Source organism: Oncorhynchus gorbuscha, linkage group LG22 (assembly GCF_021184085.1).
Source record: "Oncorhynchus gorbuscha isolate QuinsamMale2020 ecotype Even-year linkage group LG22, OgorEven_v1.0, whole genome shotgun sequence".
In the NCBI taxonomy this organism is placed as follows: Eukaryota; Metazoa; Chordata; class Actinopteri; order Salmoniformes; family Salmonidae; genus Oncorhynchus; species Oncorhynchus gorbuscha.
The window spans coordinates 32,073,592-32,091,234 of NC_060194.1; the positions used below are offsets into that span (position 1 = coordinate 32,073,592).

The following is a 17,643-nucleotide window of genomic DNA, read 5'->3' on the forward strand; positions in this document are numbered from 1 at the left end:
ATCGACAAAAAAAATGATACGTTAAAGTCCAGTGGCTCACATGGTTAGAACTGCATAAAAGGTTATATGCATTTATAATGCACTATTTAAATGTATAATGCACAACACACTGTGATAAAATAAAAAACAGTTTATTCAACCATTATTCAAAGTTATGGTTCCTTATGAGTCTAATAATGCATTTATAAAGAATTGAACACAGGTGTCAGGAAATTGTTAAACATTTAAAATATTGCCATCTCTGTTGTCATCCACACAACCTAATGAAACCATTCTGAAAATGTGGTATATTATTTATTAAAGGGATATATCTTGTTTGACACAGCTGGGGATCAAGGACAATAATCTAGTTTAATGTAAACTTAAAATAATATGCATTATAGCTGATTTACATTGAGGTTCTTCACTTGTACGTGTTTTTAAGGCACGTACATATATAAGTAGAGGTATTAGATATAAAGAGTATGCATATTAGATAGTGTGTAGAAGATAACATTGATGGAGCTGCCTGAGAGAATATGCATTCGATTACAGTAGTACTGACATATCCGTGTTAGAGTTAGTTAATTATGATTAGATGTATATGGAGCAGTGTGTGTATACAATGGACTGTGTGTGTACACAGGGTGGTTATTCTCTCCAGGAGAGGAAGTAGAGCTGGCCCAGTGCATCGCCACACACCAGTTCACTGGAGCAGTGTGGGTTCAACTCCAAGACCATAACAGGACCCACACACACACCTGTACAGAGTTAGAGAGAGAGGGAGTGTAAGCATATATAAACAAAAAGTGCATTGGTCTGATTTTTCATCCATTCTTGATGAACTCATTTGAGTGTGTGGAAACTGAAGAGTTAAAATGACATGAAACTGTTTCTTGGTGTTTCTGTCCCACAGTTTTGTCATGGGATGCTGAGATCATCGTGCTGTTGTTGAGTCACAGTACACTGATCCTGTCGCTGTGTGCCTAGGGAAAATCAATCTTCAGTTTCATCAGAGGAAAAGGGAGAGCTCTTACAGGTTTCTTGCTGCTCCAAGAGTTGATGTTTGGTGGCTGCTTGAACCACGATTCCCTTGGAATCTCCACACACAACCAACTCTGGAGACAGGACACAAATTACAGTACAGTTAATAAATTATTCATATAAGAATTTGTTTACAGATGCTTCACAATATGTATCAAAATGTGTATGATTATGCTGATGGTCACCCTGACACCCCAAACCATGGCTCTGGCTGTTATCTGTGACTGATAAGAGCACCTCTCCTCCCTGCATCTCGTGGCTATTTTTGCCTTCTCATGAAAGCGGACGTCAATTGAACTGTACGTCGTTCTGACTGCAGGCCTGTCGTAGATCATGAACCTTCTGAGCCTGACCCCACCACGTCCCCAAAAACCCCTGACCTCTACCAATCCACCCCTAGCACACCGTTACTGTTACTCCTCTCAAATTTCAGAGTGAGTTTGAGGTATAAACAAGAATGAGAAAGAGTAAGAAAAAGAGTTAAACTATTCCTTACCTTCACTCTGCACCGGCACAACCAAGCAACAGCAAGCATTGACGTAAGAAACCACTAAACTTCCCCTGTTGACTTCCTGAGTTTCTCTCTTTCTCTTTCTCTCTTCCCCATTATCTCTGCCTCTGGCAAATCAATGAAACAGTAAATCCTTCAAACTACCAATCAATTTCTCTCATCTATTTAGCAATATACAGCATCTAATGACCTTTGATTTAGATTACCAGTTTTATACAGTACCTGTCATGCCCTGACCATAGAAAGCCATTGTTTCTCTATGGTATAGTAGGTCAGGGCGTGAATAGGGGGTGATCTAGTATTTCTATGTCTATGTTGTGTTCTAGTTTCATTTTCTATGTTGGTGTTTTGTATGATTCCCAATTAGAGGCACCTGGTAATCTTTGTCTCTAATTGGGGATCATATTTAAGTCGTTATTTTTCCCACCTGTGTTTGTGGGATCTTGTTTATGTTTAGTTGCCTGTTAGCACTTCATTGACTTCGTTCATTCTTTATTGTTTTGTGCGTTTCACTAGATAAATATGTGGAAACCATATCACGCTGCACCTTGGTCCGATGATTCTTACAACAAACGTGACAGTACCAGTGGTGTCAGCTTAAATAAGTGTGTCGTTTCCAGATTTAAAATCTAAATTTGTATGAACATGTATAGCCTATTACACTGAAACAAAAAAAATGTTGTCTAGTTTTGAGAAGACATACTTAACATTTTAAGGCAGCAGAATAACTTCAAAATCTAACTCGAAAATCAAGTTGAATTGAGTTATTAATTAACCTGACCTGATATGAGACTGTCCCTTGTGGCAAGACGTGACATTCCAGATAGTCAGACACTACCTAGACAATACAGACTAAATTACCCCTACATATTATTCATCTAAAAGCACAGATTGTACTTTCTGGAGAAATGTCCTCTGGTCTGATGAAACAAAAATAGAACAGTTTGGCCATAATGACCATTGTTATGTTTGGAGGAAAAAGGGGGAGGCTTGCAAGCCGAAGAACACCACCCCAACTGTGAAGCAAGGGGGTGGCAGCATCATGTTGTGGGGGTGCTTTGCTGAAAGAGTGACTGGTGCACTTCACAAAATAGATGGCATCATGAGGTAGGAAATATATATTGAAGCAACATCTCAAGACATCTGTCAGGAAGTTAAAGCTTGGTTGCAAATGGGTCTTCCAAATGGACAATGACCCCAAGCATACTTCCAAAGTTGTGGCAAAATGGCTTAAGGACAGCAAAGTCAAGATACTGGAGTGACCATCACAAAGCCCTGACCTCAATCCCATAGAACATTTGTGGGCAGAACTGAAAAAGTGTGTGCGAGCAAGGAGGCTTACAAACCTAGCTCAGTTACACCAGCTCTGTCAGGAGGAAGCCAAAATTCACCCAACTTATTGTGGTGTCATGACGTTGCCCTCTTTGGGTACAGCAAGCCCATCCCCCTCTCCCTGCCTTCTTCAACTAGGCTGTTGTGGTCAGATAGAGGTCGTAAATTCCTGAGAAGACCCTGCCTCATGGCCACACAGTATAAGAGACTGAGTGAATTTTCATAGAGAACAAAGGAATTTCTTCCACCTCACAGAACTTGAGGTCTGAACAAATTTCATGTCCCGGACAAGGTATAAAAGTTCGGTGAAGAATCCAGCTATGAACTAGTCCGTTTGTTACATTTTGGGGAAGCTCATGGGAGACAGTGTGGCCACATTGCCATAACGCTGTTTCTATAATAGCCTCAGATATGAGATTTACATCTAATTGTTGTATAAGATGAATGAGTGAAAATGATACTGTTTGTAAAATTGTGTGATGTGATTTTGGACTGTTTAATGAAGGAAACTCCAATTCCCTTTTGAGTTTAATTTAATCAGAGGAACGCCCCTGAGCCCAGTTAGGGTCAGGCATGCTGGGACAGCCCTTTTCTGCAATTCCGAATAAAACCCTACTTTGAGAAATTATCACCAGACCATGTTTCTCTCCATCACGGGAGTACAAAGGTTGTAGACCATTGCTGAATCTTTTAACCATACCAGGTGGTTAAACTCTTAGACGATCGAACAAGTCTTTGATATTAATTACTAGTCTGCAGCTAGGAATTTGATATCATTGAACGCGAAGGACAACCGCCGAAACATCCATTCTATTACGAACATGAATGAATGCCACTCTGAACGATCCATTATAACCACAACAGAGAGAGAGAAACGGACAATTCTACAAAAGAAACAAACTTTTCAACAGCGATCAAGACGAGACACTGGGCGTAAATATATATTGATTGCAATTGTTCCCGAATGAGTGAGCGTTCATGCGTAAAGGATTAGCATTTCAATTGTTATAATTAACAACTCTGTAGTGACTTCTCAACTGACCATCCTACCGATTCTCGACTTCGGCGATTTCATTTACAAAATAGCCTCCAACAGTCTACTCAACAAATTGGATGCAGTCTATCACAGTGCCATCCTTTTTGTCACCAAAGCCCCATAAAAGCCCCATATATTACCCACCACTGTGACCTGTACGCTCTCGTTCGCTGGCCCTTGCTTCATACATCTACAAGTCTCTGCTTGGTAAAGCCCCGCCTTATCTCAGCTCACTGGTAGCAGCACTCATAGCACACGCTCCAGCAGGTATATCTCACTGGTCACCCCCAAAGGCAATTCTTCCTTTGGCCGCCTTTCCTTCACGTTCTCTGCTGCCAATGACTGGAACAACTGCAAAAATCACTGAAGCTGGAGACTCATATCTCCCTCACTACCTTCAAGCACCAGCTGTCAGAGCAGCTCACAGATCACTGCAACTGTACATAGCCCAACTACCTCATCCCCAAACTGTTATATATTTTGCTTTGCACCCCAGTATCTCTACTTGCACATTCATCTTCTGCACATTTACCATTCCAGTGTTTAAATGCTATATTGTAATTACTTTTGCCACCATGGCCTATTTATTGCTTTACCTCCCTCATCCTACCTCATCTGCTAACACTGTATAGACTTTTTCTACTGCATTATTGACAGTATGTTTGTTTATTCCATGTGCAACTCTGTGTTGTTGTATGTGTCGAACTGCTTTGCTTTATCCTGGCCAGGTCGCAGTTGTAAATGAGAACTTGTTCTCAACTAGTCTACCTGGTTAAATAAAGGTGAAAAAAATGGTAAATGGTGATGTACCACACATTGCGTTGAGAGACCTCTTCAACAGACATCTCGCTGTCTCTACACTGTCTCTACATATCTGTGATGTACTCCTTTGCTTGTTCAAAACAATCTCGACTGGATATGAAGATCTCTTTGATGCCACGTGGTAAAACCCTGGAAAATAACTGTATTCAATGAAATATTAGGGCTATTCACACATTCTTGTTTTGCACATGCAATCAATATTATAATGAATAATAACACAACTACCTTTTCATCTGCGTGTTTTCAGCTCGCTCTCCATCATTTGACACTTCCTTTTCAATACATCAATATCTCGCTGGCTTTGGGTCATTTCCAAACGTATAACAGCACAGCTATCATCTACACGTTAGTTTATTTATGCTACTGCTGCTTTAGCCAATACCTCCATAATGGATAATAACTGCAGCTGAAAATTGCAGCCCACCATATTGTCCAGCCTAAAATATATTTTGATTCTTTATTTGAAGTAAAAAGTCTACAATTTCCAAGCTAATGAGCAATAAACAGTTCGTAGAAGTGGCTAAATGACAACAATGTAGTGAAGTGGGAGATGCATGAGCAATTGCAATCACACTTCCGTTCAACTCACGATGCAACTATTTATTACCATAAATTTGAGACTACAACAGACGTTGAAAATTCTTAGAACTAGCACTGGAAAGGCAAATACTGTACCAGACTATATTCTAGTCTGAATTTACAGTGTAGGGTAGCCATCTCTATTGACTAAAAATAAGACGCTTTAATATCTGAATAAGTTCTCCAGAATTTACCCCATGGCAATGGCTCACATGGTTATCAATTATAAAAGGCTATAGATGCATAATGCACGACACTGTGGTGAAACGTAAAATACAGAAACACTTCAGCCATTCATAAAAACTAGTGCTTTATATATGATCAAATATTGTCATTTCCATTCTCATGAACACAAGCTAAAGAAACCCGTCTGAAAATGTGGTATGGTATTTATTAAAGGAGAGAAAAAGGTAGAACTGATGAGACACGCTGTACCAAAATAACACATCAGATGAGGCCTTCTCAGTAGGAGGAGCCTAGTATTTCTTGCTTGCGGCATTCAATTAACAAAACAGTACGTTCTAAATACTATGTAATACGATTAGTACACAGTGTGTAGTTTACGTAATTGTTACAGAAAAACTATGCAATTATGAACTATTTATTCCATCTGTTCTGAGACAACAATAAACTTGTGTGTGGATCCCCAGGGAATGCGGGTACCACGTATTGAGAGACTGGACCCTCCCCTACGTGAGTTCTTTGATGTGACTTCATTTTGGAGCGCTGGGTGAAGCATTTCCCACACTGTGTGCACTCATACGGTTTCTCCCCGGTGTGGACCAGAGCATGTCTGATCAGGTTGCACTGCTTAGTAAAACTCCTGCCACACTGTTCACAGGTGTACGGTTTCTCTCCGGTGTGACTCCGGAGGTGTACTTTGAGCTGGCAGAGACGCTGGAAGCTCTTCCCACAGAAGGTGCAGCTGAAACGCCTCTCTGTGTTTCCACCTGATCTCCACTGAGTCCTCATTCTCTTCACCATGTTAAAACTACTGTGACTCAGGCTGTATCCAGAGAAGGTGGAGGTGGTGGCCATGTTTGACCCTGTCATGCACTCACTCAATCTCACTGTTGCTTCTGAAGCCCTGTATTGATGCAGTCTTGGCTGTAGAGCTAAACTATTTCCTTCATTACTTGAGTTCAGCATCTCACTGCTCTGTCCCTCTGGCATCTGTTGTCTAGTCTCATCAGCCATTGTCCTGATATGTCTTTTCATGTGTGCTGCTGCACTGAACATGTTAGCATGTGGTTTCCATATAGAAGAGTGAAGCGATGGCCCCACTTCATCTGTCATAGTAGGAACAGATGGCAGCCCACTATGAGATGGGAAAATTGAGATATTCTGAGAGTACTCTTCTGTGGAATGAAAGGAGAAATCTGGGTGGCCATCAGGGTCAGTGTCTCTGCCTGGACCCACAGAGGTCCACAGCTGCCCATCCGTCTCATCCATAACAAACTGGTCAGGTCCTGCCAGGGCCGTGGTCGGATCTAACTCCTCCTCTTTCTCATCCTTCACCATCACTAGGTCTAGTGAGTCCTCGTCTGGCCGGTCCTGCTCTGTGTTGAACACCTCTGTAGATGATAGCCAGGGTGTGCCTGGTTCCTCTGGATGATCAGAATTGGGGTAATGTTCCACTGAGTCTCTGGGAGATATATTGGGTTGTGTGATGAAGTCCTCATCACAGAGCTGTTGCTCAAAGGATGGTGGTTTCCCAGGCTTGGAACCAGACTCTAAAGATTTGGGGATCAATATAAAATAAACATTACAAAAGACCCTTAACAGTTGCAAAACATGACTGCTTTAGAACTGACTGTGTGTCCGTGCGCTAAATATGCCAGAACATAAAACACCCAATACCAATGTAGCAATTTGTAAAAGTGCACACCACCACACCCACAGTATTCCATAGACAGACAGAGCAGTACCCCTTATGGTCACACCCACCCTCTCCAGTGATCCTGAGCTCTTCCTGAGGGTCAGTCTTCCACACGTCCTCTGCTGTCTCCTCATCTTTGATCAGTATGGGTTCAGTCTCCACTCTCTGCTCCACATCTGTAGGCTGTAACAGGGACTGAGGTTATTACTCTGGACACACAGCATATCTAACCCTTTTCATACTCATGAATCACACAAAAGCAGTAAATTCTCTTGATAATCCAATATCAGAATTGATCCAAGAGGTCAGGTCTCTGTAATTGTAAAAGGTGATGTATCACACCTGGGGTTGAGAGTCCCCTTCAACAGACATATCGCAGTCTCTCCACTGTGAGCTACTATTCTGCTTGTTCGAAACAATCTTGACTGGATATGGAGATCTCTCTGATGCCATGGGGTAAAAACCTGGAAAATCATTATATTCAGTCAAATATTATGGCTATTCACACATTTGGGTTTTGCATATTCAATCAATTTACCACGAATAATAACACAACTACCCTTTCGTCTGCGCGTTTTCTTCAGCTCGCTCTCCATCATGTGACACTTCCTTTTCAGTACATCAATATCTCGCTGGCTTTGGGTAATTTCCAAACGTATAACAGCACAGCTATCATCTACACGTTTGTTTATTTCTGTTACAGCTGCTTTAGCCAATACCTCCATAATGGATACAAACTGAGCCTGAAAATTGCAGCTGGCCATCTTGTCCAGCCCAAATTACAGATGTGTATTCTCTGTGTGAAGTAAATAGCTAATGTGCAATAAACAATCCGTAGATCTTGCTAAATAACAATGTAGTGAAGTGTGAGATGAGTGCGCAATTTCAATAGCACTTCCGTTAAACTCTTGACGTAAGTATTTATTACCGTAAATATGCGACTGCAACAGCCCTTCAAATTGTTAGAATTAGCACTGGCAAGACAAATACAAGGGTCGATTATAGTCTGCAGATACCGTGTTGGGTAGCTATCTCTATTGACAAAAAAAGAACACGTTTAACTTTCTGAATAAAGAATTCAGATTGTAAAACGCCGTGGTTTTGTTGCCAATAGGTATGGCTACATGTAGGAGAGAGTGCAATGCAGTGGCTCACATGGTTATTAATGCATAAAAAGGCTATCAATACATAATGCATTCCTCACTGTGGTAAAACGTAAAATACAAAAACCCGTTCTTCAACCATTCATAAAAACTCATGAATGATCAAATATTGTCATTAATGTTGTCATCTACACTCTCATCGACACAACCTTATGAAATCATTCTGAAAATGTGGTATGGTATTTATTAAAGGTTAGAAAAGGTATATCACTTTTTTTTAAAACCGCAGATGGACTCTTTAATTAAATAAATGTTATTGAATATAACATGTTTTTTACGATTTTGTGGTAGCAATACACAATGTTACCAGGTGTAAATAAACAGGTTAATAAAATAAAAGTGATGATCCATTAACAGTCAAATAGAAAAACCATTTCACAAATCAATTAGGACAAAAATCTTGTCAAAATGTCCCAAAATATCTTCTTTCCTATATTTTCCCATAGAAAATGCAATTATGTTCCTATTTGATCCATCTGTTCTGAGACTACATTAAACTTCTGCGTGGATCCCCAGGGTATGCGGGTGCCACATATTGAGACACTGCACTCTCTCCTATGTGAGTTCTCTGATGTGATGTCATTTTGGAGCGCTGGGTGAAGCATTTCCCACACTGTGTGCACTCATACGGTTTCTCCCCACTGTGGACCAGAGCATGTCTGATCAGGTTGCACTGCTTGGTGAAACTCTTGCCACACTGTTCACAGGTGTACGGTTTCTCTCCGGTGTGACTTCGGAGGTGTTCTTTGAGCTGCCAGAAACGTTGGAAGCGCTTCCCACAGAAGGTGCAGCTGAAACGCCTCTCGGTGGTGCTGCCAGAACTCCACTGAGTCCTCATTCTCTTCACCATGTTAAAACTACTGCGACTCAGGCTGTATCCTGAGAAGGTGGAGGTGGTGGCCATGTTTGACCCTGTCGTGCACTCACTCAATCTCACTGTTGCTTCTGAAGCCCTGTATTGATGTTGCCTTGGCTGTAGAGCTAAACTATTTCCTTCATTACTTGAGTTCAGCATCTCACTGCTCTGTCCCTCTGACATCTGTTGTCTAGTCTCATCAGCCGATGTTCTGACATGTCTTTTCATGTGTGCTGCTGCACTGAACATGTTAGCATGTGGTTTCACAATAGAATAGTGAAGTGATGGCCCGATATCATGAGATGGGAAAATTGAGATATTCTGAGAGTACTCTTCTGTGGAATGAAAGGAGAAATCTGGGTGGACATCAGGGTCAGTATCTCTGCCTGGATCAACAGACGTCCATAGATGCCCATCAGTGTCATCCATTACAAATTGGTCAGGTCCTGCCGGGACTGTGGTCTGATCCAGCTCCTCCTCTTTCTCATCCTTCACCATCACTAGGTCTAGTGAGTCCTTGCTCTTGGCTGGCCGGTGCTGCTCTGTACTGAACACCTCTGTAGATGCGAGCCGGAGTGTTCCTGGTTCCTCTGGACGATCAGAATTGGGGTAATGTTCCACTGAGTTTTCGGAAGATATGTTGGGTTGTGTGATTAAGTCCTCATCACAGAGCTGTTGCTCAAAGGATGGTGGTTTCCCAGGCTTGGAACCAGACTCTAAAGATTTTAGGATAAAAATAAAATGAACATTACAAAAGACACTTTATGATTTTGTCAATGAGGCCCTTTATCTACTTCCCCAGTCAGATGAACTTGTGGATACAATTTTTTATATATCTGTGTCCAGTATGAAGGAAGTTAGAGGTAGTTTGCGAGACAATGTTAACTAGCGTTAGCGCAATGAATGACTGGAAGTCATTTACATTTACATTTAAGTCATTTAGCAGACGCTCTTATCCAGAGCGACTTACAAAGTCTATGATTATCTACTACTGTAGTATACTAGAAGATACCCAGGGACTTCCAGTCATTGCGCTAATGCTAGTTAGCATTGGCTCGCAAATCTACTTTACCTTCATTCATACTGGATAGAGACAAAAAAAATGGTACCCACGAATTCATCTGACTCTGGGGAAGTAAGGAAAAGGCAAAATTCTGAAGTATTCCTTTAACAGTTGCATACCATGTCTGCTTTAGGACTGACTATGTCTGTACGTTGGCACCTTATATGCTAACATAAAACACAGAACATCAATGTAGCCATTTGGAACGTGCATACCACCACACCCACACAGTCGTCCATAGACAGACAGAGCAGTGCCCCTTATGGTCACACCCACCCTCTCCAGTGATCCTGATCTCTTCCTGAGGGTCAGTCTTCCACACGTCCTCTGCTGTCTCCTCATCTTTGATCAGTATGAGTTCAGTCTTCACTCCCTGCTCCACATCGGTAGACTAACAGGGGACTGAGGTTATTAATCTGGAGACACACCATATCTAACCCTTTTCATACTCATAAATCACACAAAAGTACATTCTTCTGACGTTACAATAACAGAAATGAATCAATAGGTCAGTACTCTGTAATTGTAAAAGGTGATGGATCACACCTGCGGTTGAGAGTCCCCTTCAACAGCACTCTCTCGGTCTCTCCGCTGTGAGCTACTTCTCTGCTTGTTCAAAACAATCTTGACTGGATATGAAGATCTCTCTGATGCCATCGGGTAAAAACCTGGAAAATAATTGTATTCAAATATTCGAGCTACATTTCACACAATTCGGTTTTAAATATGCAATGTATTCAAATGACTATGAATAACACATCAACTACCTTTTCTCCTGACTCGTCCATGTGTCTTCTTCAGCTCGCTCTCCATCATTTGACACTTCCTTTTCAGTACATCAATATCTCGCTGGCTTTGGGTCATTTCCAAACGTATAACTGCACAGCTATCATCTACACGTTGGTTTATTTCTGCTACAGCTGCTTTAGCTAATACCTCCATAATGGATAATAACTGCGCCTGAAAATTGCTGCTAGCCATCTTGTCCAGCCCAAATTACAGATTTGTATTCTCTGTGTAAGGTAAATGGTCTACAATGTCCAAGCTAATGTGCAATAAACAAACCGTAGATGTTGATAAATAGCAACAATGTCTAATGTCTGAAGTGGAGATGCGTGCGCAATTGCAATCGGACCTCCGTTCAACTCGTGACGTAAGTATTTATTACCGTAAATATGAGACTGCAACAAACCTTCAAACTGTAAGAATTAGCACAGGCAAGACAAATACTGCACCAGGGTTTATTCAGGTCTGCATGTAGGGTTGCCATATCTAATAAATTAAAAACGTCTTCAGTTTTAGTCAATTGTTATGGCTACATGTAGGGGAGAGTGCATTGTGCAGTGACCCACATGCATGGTTATTAATGCATAATGAATGACGCACTTTGGTAAAACGTAAAATACCAAAACACTTTCTACCATTCATTAAAACTCATGGTTTATATATGATCAAATATTGACATCGACACAACCTAATGAAACTATTCTGAAAATGTGGTATGGTATTTATTAAAGGTTTGAAAAAGGTATGCAACTTGTTAGAAACTCAGCTGGGGAACAAAGATATTAAACTAGTTTCATGTACATTTCCTTCAATGATACTGTATATTTCAAGTAACTATCGCATTATACATGCATTATAGCAGAGTTACATTAGGAGGTTATTCTCTTAGGGTTTTAAAGGCACATGCATATACTCCCCTATGTATTCTTTTGGACAATGAAGCTATAACTTTTAATTTGGCTCTATACTCCAGTATTTTGGATTTGAGATAAAATGTTTTATATCAGGGGACAGTACGGAATGTCACCTTTTATTTGAGGATATTTAATGCATATCTGTTTATGCACGTCATATATCTAACCACCACATTTAGAATAATAATTTTGGGGGTGATTATATTTGTCACACAAGTGTGTAATGAAAATGTATTTCTTGCATATCCCAACTCCCGAGACACCCGCAGGGAGTGGAGTCACAGGCAGGCTCTCCATTGTCTAGTGCCCCTGGGGCAATTTGGATTAAGTGCCTTGCTCAAAGGCACAAGGGTGAAAGATTTCCTTGTCTGCTCCCTTATTTGAACCAGCAACCTTTGGGTTATTGGCCCAATGCTCTAACCTCGAGACTGCTTGCCAACCCCATTCGAAGGTGTCATAAGTATTTTGGACAAATTCACTTAATTTATTTAATTTAGTCAAAAGTTAAGTATTTGGTCACACATTCCTACCACACAATGACTACATCAAACTTGTGACTATACAAAGTTGTTGGTTTCATTTGCAGTTTGTTTTGACTGCTTCGGTTGATGTAGTGGCTCTGGATAAGAGCGTCTGCTAAATGACTTAAATGTAAATGTAGAAATGAATGGTAAATAATGTATTGCGTCAGAGTCACTTTTATTGTAAATAAGAAATTAAGAATGGGGATGCTACCATGATTATGAATAATCCTAAATGAATCGTAGATAATGAGTGAGAAAGTTACAGATGCACATAGATCATGCCCCCAAAACATGCTAACCTCTCACCATTACCAATAATATGGGAGGTAAGCGTCTATTTGTGTGGTATGATATTCATGCCTCTAACTTTCTCACTCATCATTTGCTAGGATTCATTCATGATTATCCTTAATCATGGTAGCATTCACATTAATGTAAAAGGGTTCAGAAACATATTCTATTCTTATTTACAATAAAAGTGACTCCAAAATGACACAATAAATTATTTACCATTCATTTATACAGGGCGCAACATAATCCAAAACAAACTGCAAATGAATCCAACAAGTTTGTAGTCACAAGATTGATGTAGTCATTGTGTGCTAAGAATATGGGACCAAATATCAAACTTTTGAGAATATGTAATGCATCATACGTGAATTTGTCAAAATACTTATGCCTCCTTCAAATGGGGGGAGAGTACATACATACAGTGCTTTCATTTCTAAACAGTAAAATATGTCAGAAAATATCCTCAAAATAAAAGGTGACATTCTGTACTGTCAGCTCATATAAAACATTTGATCTCAAATCCAAAATCCTGGAGTATAGAGCCAAATAAAAGGTTTTAGCTTCACTGTCCAAATAAATACATAGGGGAGTGTATCGGTAGAGGTATTAGATACAAAAACAAAGCACATCAGATAGTGTAGAAGATAGCGAGAAGTGTTGATTGATCTACATTTTCACATTGAAAGTGTTTTCTGAAGCATAATGCAATTATGTTCCTATTTGTTCCATCTGTTCTGAGACTACATTAAACTTGTTTGTGGATCCCCAGGGTATGCGGGTGCCACGTATTGAGACACTGGACTCTCTCCTATGTGAGTTCTTTGATGTGACGTCATATTGGAGCGCTGAGTGAAGCATTTCCCACACTGTGTGCACTTGTAGGGCTTCTCTCCGCTGTGGACCACAGCATGTCTGATCAAGTTGCACTGCTTGGTAAAACTCCTGCCACACTGTTCGCAGGTGTACGGTTTCTCTCCAGTGTGACTTCGGAGGTGTTCTTTTAGCTGCCAGAAACGCGGGAAGCTCTTACCACAGAAGGTGCAGCTGAAACGCCTCTCGGTGGTGCCGCCCGACCTCCACTGAGTCCTCATTCTCTTCACCATGTTAAAACTACTGTGACTCAGGCTGTATCCAGAGAAGGTGGACGTGGTGGCCATGTTTGACCCTGTCATGCACTCACTCAATCTCACTGTTGCTTCTGAAGCCCTGTATTGATGCAGTCTTGGCTGTAGAGCTAAACTATTTCCTTCATTATTGGAGTTCAGCCTTTTACTGCTCTGTCCCTCTGGCATCTGTTGTCTAGTCTCATCAGCCAATGTCCTGACATGTATTTTCATGTGTTTTGCTGCACTGAACATGTTAGCATGTGGTTTCCATATAGAAGAGTGAAGCGATGGCCCCACTTCATCTGTCATAGTAGGAACAGATGGCAGCCCACTATGAGATGGGACCATTGAGATATTCTGAGAATACTCTTCTGTGGAATGAAAGGAGAAATCTGGGTGGCCATCAGGGTCAGTGTCTCTGCCTGGACCCACAGAGGTCATCAGCTGCCCATCAGTCTCATCCACGACAAACTGGTCAGGTCCTGCCAGGGTCATGGTCTGATCCAGCTCCTCCTCTTTCACCATCACTAGGTCTAGTGAGTCCTCGTCCGGCCGGTGCTGCTCTGTGCTGAACACCTCTGTAGATGCGAGCCGGGGTGTTCCTGGTTCCTCTGGACGATCAGAATTGGGGTAATGTTCCACTGAGTCTTCGTGAGATGTATTTGGTTGTGTGATGAAGTCCTCATCACAGTGCCGTTGCTCAAAGGATGGTGGTTTCCCAGGCTTGGAACCAGACTCTAATGATTTGAGGAAGAACAGAAATTAAACATGATAAAATACCCTTAACAGTTGCAAAATGCAACTGCTTTAGAACTGACTGCGTGCGTACATTCCCTCCATATGCCAGAACACAAAACACTTAACACCAATGTAGCAATTTGCAACGTGCATACCACCACACCCTCACAGTCTTCCATAGACAGACTGAGCCGTACCCCTTATGGTCACACCCACCCTCTCCAGTGATCCTGAGCTCTTCCTGAGGGTCAGTCTTCCACACATCCTCTGCTTGTTCCTCATCTTTGATCAGTATGAGTTCAGTCTCCACTCTCTGCTCCACATCTGTAGGCTGTAACAGGGACTGAGGTTATTACTCTGGACACACGCCATATATTTATTTATATTATCTTTATTCAACCAGGAAAAGCCCATTGAGACAGTCTCTTTTGCAAGGGAGACCTGGCCAGAAGGCAGCAACAATCAATACATTACAACACTTAAAACATACAATACAATCAAATCAGCACAGCAATACAATCCAGCCTACACGAAACATTTACACTCCTCCTGAACAGAGTTTTGTACCAGAGTTTTAAAGTCATCGAGGGCCACTAGACTACTACATCCAGTTGAAGCATACTTTCCAGAACATTCCATGCCTCTCGTGCACAATAGGAGAAGCAGTCTTGCCTAACACAGTAAGGGCCCTGGGGACTTTAAGTAGCAACCACCTAGTAGATCGTGGTTGCTACTTATTTTCCACCATAATTTGCAAATAAATGCATAAAAAATCCTACAATGTGATTTTCTGGATTTTTTTTCTTCTCATTTTGTCTGTCATAGTTGAAGTGTACCTATGATAAAAAATTACAGGCGTCTCTCAAGTGGGAGAACTTGCACAATTGGTGGCTGACTAAATACTTTTTTGCCCCACTGTACATGCCTTAGTTATAAAAAAAAATATACATAGAATCTTAGCTTTAATTTTACCTGCTTCTATGAACTTCACATATTGGTGCTCGTGGGTCCTTTTAGATGGAAAGCTTCTAGTGGTGAGGGAGAGCAGGCTACAGAGAGAGTTTATCCAGGGCTTTGTATATGAACACATAGCTAATGTATTTCATACTCAATCACACAAAAACGGTAAATTCTCCCGATATTCCGATAACAGAATTGATCCAAGAGATCAGGTCTCTGTAAATGGTCATGTATTACACTCCTTAAGTTCCAAGGATCTTATGTTATTTTCAGAGGTAGACGGACTCTGGCTGCCAAAACAGCCAAATACTCCAAACTAAACGTAAATCGATTCTCAATTGCGATACGGTTCTAGAAACATAACGCCCTTTACTTTGATGTCACAACAAAATAATTCCATAAATGCAAAATATACACTTACTGTACACTGTTTTAACGGGTTTTATCACAGTTGTATCCGACAATATTTTTCAGTGACAACACGTTTCTGGCGGCCTTCTTCCATTATACACTAGGTGTTCGAAGCAGCCTTGGTAACCTTAGCTAAATAGCTCTGTCTTCCGTAAACACGTACTGTAACATGGGGATATGGCCTTATGGGAGCACTAACCCTAAACCTATAAAAAGGTGTGTATCAATTTAACCTTTTGGTGTTTTAAAAATTATTTATCGCTTATATGAAAGTTAAGTTCCTTATGCTTCCAAAACCGTACCTCAAGCGATGCATAGTAATGTAGGCTCCCCTGTACAGAAGACACCTTCATCCAATGACTCTTATGTGTAATGGAATTGCGAGTCATGATCAAGGGCTACACCTGGGGTTGAGAGTCCTCTTCAACAGCCTTCTCTCCGTCTCTCCACTGTGAGTTACTCCTCTGCTTATTCAAAACGATATTGACTGGATATGAAGATCTCTCTGATGCCATGGGATAAAAAAAATCAAAAAATTATTCAGTCAAATATTAGGGCTATTCACACATTTGTTTTTTGCATATACAATCAATTTACCACGAATAACGAATAAATCAACTACCTTTTCTCCTTACTCGTCCTCGTGTCTTCTTCAGCTCGCTCTCCATCATTTGACACTTCCTTTTCAGTACATCAATATCTCGCTGGCTTTGGACAATTTCCATGCGTATAACAGCACAGCTATCATCTACACGATTGTTTATTTCTGCTACAGCTGCTTTAGCCAATACCTCCAGAATGGATACCAACTGTGCCTGGAAATTGCAGCTTGCCATCTTGTCCAATCCAAATTACAGATGCGTATTCCCTGTGTGAAGTAAATAGTATTCAATATCCAAGATTATGTGCAATAAACAATCCGTATATGTCCATAAATGACAACAATGTAGTGAAGCGGAAGATACGTGCAATCCTTCTTCTTCTTCTATGGTATAATATCGTTCGCAATAACTTGATGTGCATTTCGCCACCTATTGTGCGGGTGAACAATTTCCAAGCTAATGTGCGATTAACAATCCGTAGATGTTGTTAACTGGCAACAATATGGGAAATGCGTGCGCAATTGAATTTCTTGGTCTGCTTCTTGTTCTTCCGCAAACATACGTTAGAAGTGCATCCCGCCTCCAACTGTGTGGGGTGAAAACTGTGGAACTGCTACTTCAACCTCCTTCACCCTAACAGGGCACTCCTGAAACTCGAGCACGTGGTTCCAACCACAAATGCAGCACGGTGTTTCCATCCAATTACTCTTTCACAACATATTTATATATGATCAAATATTGTCATCAACACAACCTTATAAAACTATTGTGAAAATGTGGTAAAGTAAAAGGTAAAGTAAAACACACTGAACAAAATATAAATGCAACACACAAAATTTCAAATATTTTACTGAGGTACAGTTCATATAAGGAAATCACAAATCAATCAATTGAAATAAATCAATTAGGCCCTAATCTATGTATTTTACATGACTGGGAATACAGATATGCATCTGTTGGTTAGAAAAAGGTAGGGGCGTGGATCAGAAAACCAGTGTGGAACACGCTCTCCGACACGTGGATACAGAGCATCCCAAACATGCTCAA

The 17,643-nt window shown here is 40.9% G+C and overlaps 2 protein-coding genes and 1 long non-coding RNA gene across 7 annotated transcripts; all 3 read right to left on the reverse strand.

Annotated features, from left to right (window-relative positions):
• Positions 1-115: 115 nt before the first annotated feature.
• On the reverse strand, positions 116-1,734 carry LOC124009182. The gene is made up of 3 exons (XR_006834234.1): positions 1,520-1,734; positions 1,017-1,097; positions 116-740 (listed from the first exon to the last, which is right to left on the reverse strand). It is a non-coding gene; the product is annotated as an uncharacterized LOC124009182 (long non-coding RNA).
• A 3,940-nt stretch (positions 1,735-5,674) lies between these two features.
• LOC124009172 (zinc finger protein 263-like) lies at positions 5,675-11,392 on the reverse strand. Of its 3 annotated transcripts, XM_046320730.1 has the most exons (7): positions 11,032-11,392; positions 10,811-10,932; positions 10,541-10,655; positions 7,742-9,917; positions 7,525-7,646; positions 7,251-7,365; positions 5,675-7,036 (listed from the first exon to the last, which is right to left on the reverse strand). In XM_046320730.1, exons 4-7 carry the CDS (start codon positions 7,944-7,946, stop codon positions 5,901-5,903), a joined length of 1,578 nt encoding a protein of 525 aa, XP_046176686.1. In that variant the 5' UTR covers positions 7,947-9,917; positions 10,541-10,655; positions 10,811-10,932; positions 11,032-11,392; the 3' UTR covers positions 5,675-5,900. The 3 variants fall into 3 exon arrangements, with proteins under 3 accessions (XP_046176686.1, XP_046176684.1, XP_046176685.1); XM_046320728.1 differs by lacking the exons at positions 7,742-9,917; positions 10,541-10,655; positions 10,811-10,932; XM_046320729.1 differs by lacking the exons at positions 7,251-7,365; positions 7,525-7,646; positions 7,742-9,917.
• Positions 11,393-11,757: 365 nt separating this feature from the next.
• LOC124009178 (zinc finger protein 768-like) lies at positions 11,758-17,274 on the reverse strand. 3 transcript variants are annotated; one of them, XM_046320740.1, is made up of 5 exons: positions 17,159-17,274; positions 16,617-16,862; positions 16,399-16,499; positions 14,840-14,954; positions 11,758-14,622 (listed from the first exon to the last, which is right to left on the reverse strand). In XM_046320740.1, exons 2-5 carry the CDS (start codon positions 16,828-16,830, stop codon positions 13,520-13,522), a joined length of 1,533 nt encoding a protein of 510 aa, XP_046176696.1. In that variant the 5' UTR covers positions 16,831-16,862; positions 17,159-17,274; the 3' UTR covers positions 11,758-13,519. The 3 variants fall into 3 exon arrangements, with proteins under 3 accessions (XP_046176696.1, XP_046176695.1, XP_046176697.1); XM_046320739.1 differs by lacking the exon at positions 17,159-17,274 and having other exon boundaries at positions 16,617-17,144; XM_046320741.1 differs by lacking the exon at positions 17,159-17,274 and having other exon boundaries at positions 16,297-16,499; positions 16,617-17,144.
• Between the last annotated feature and the right edge of the window lie 369 nt (positions 17,275-17,643).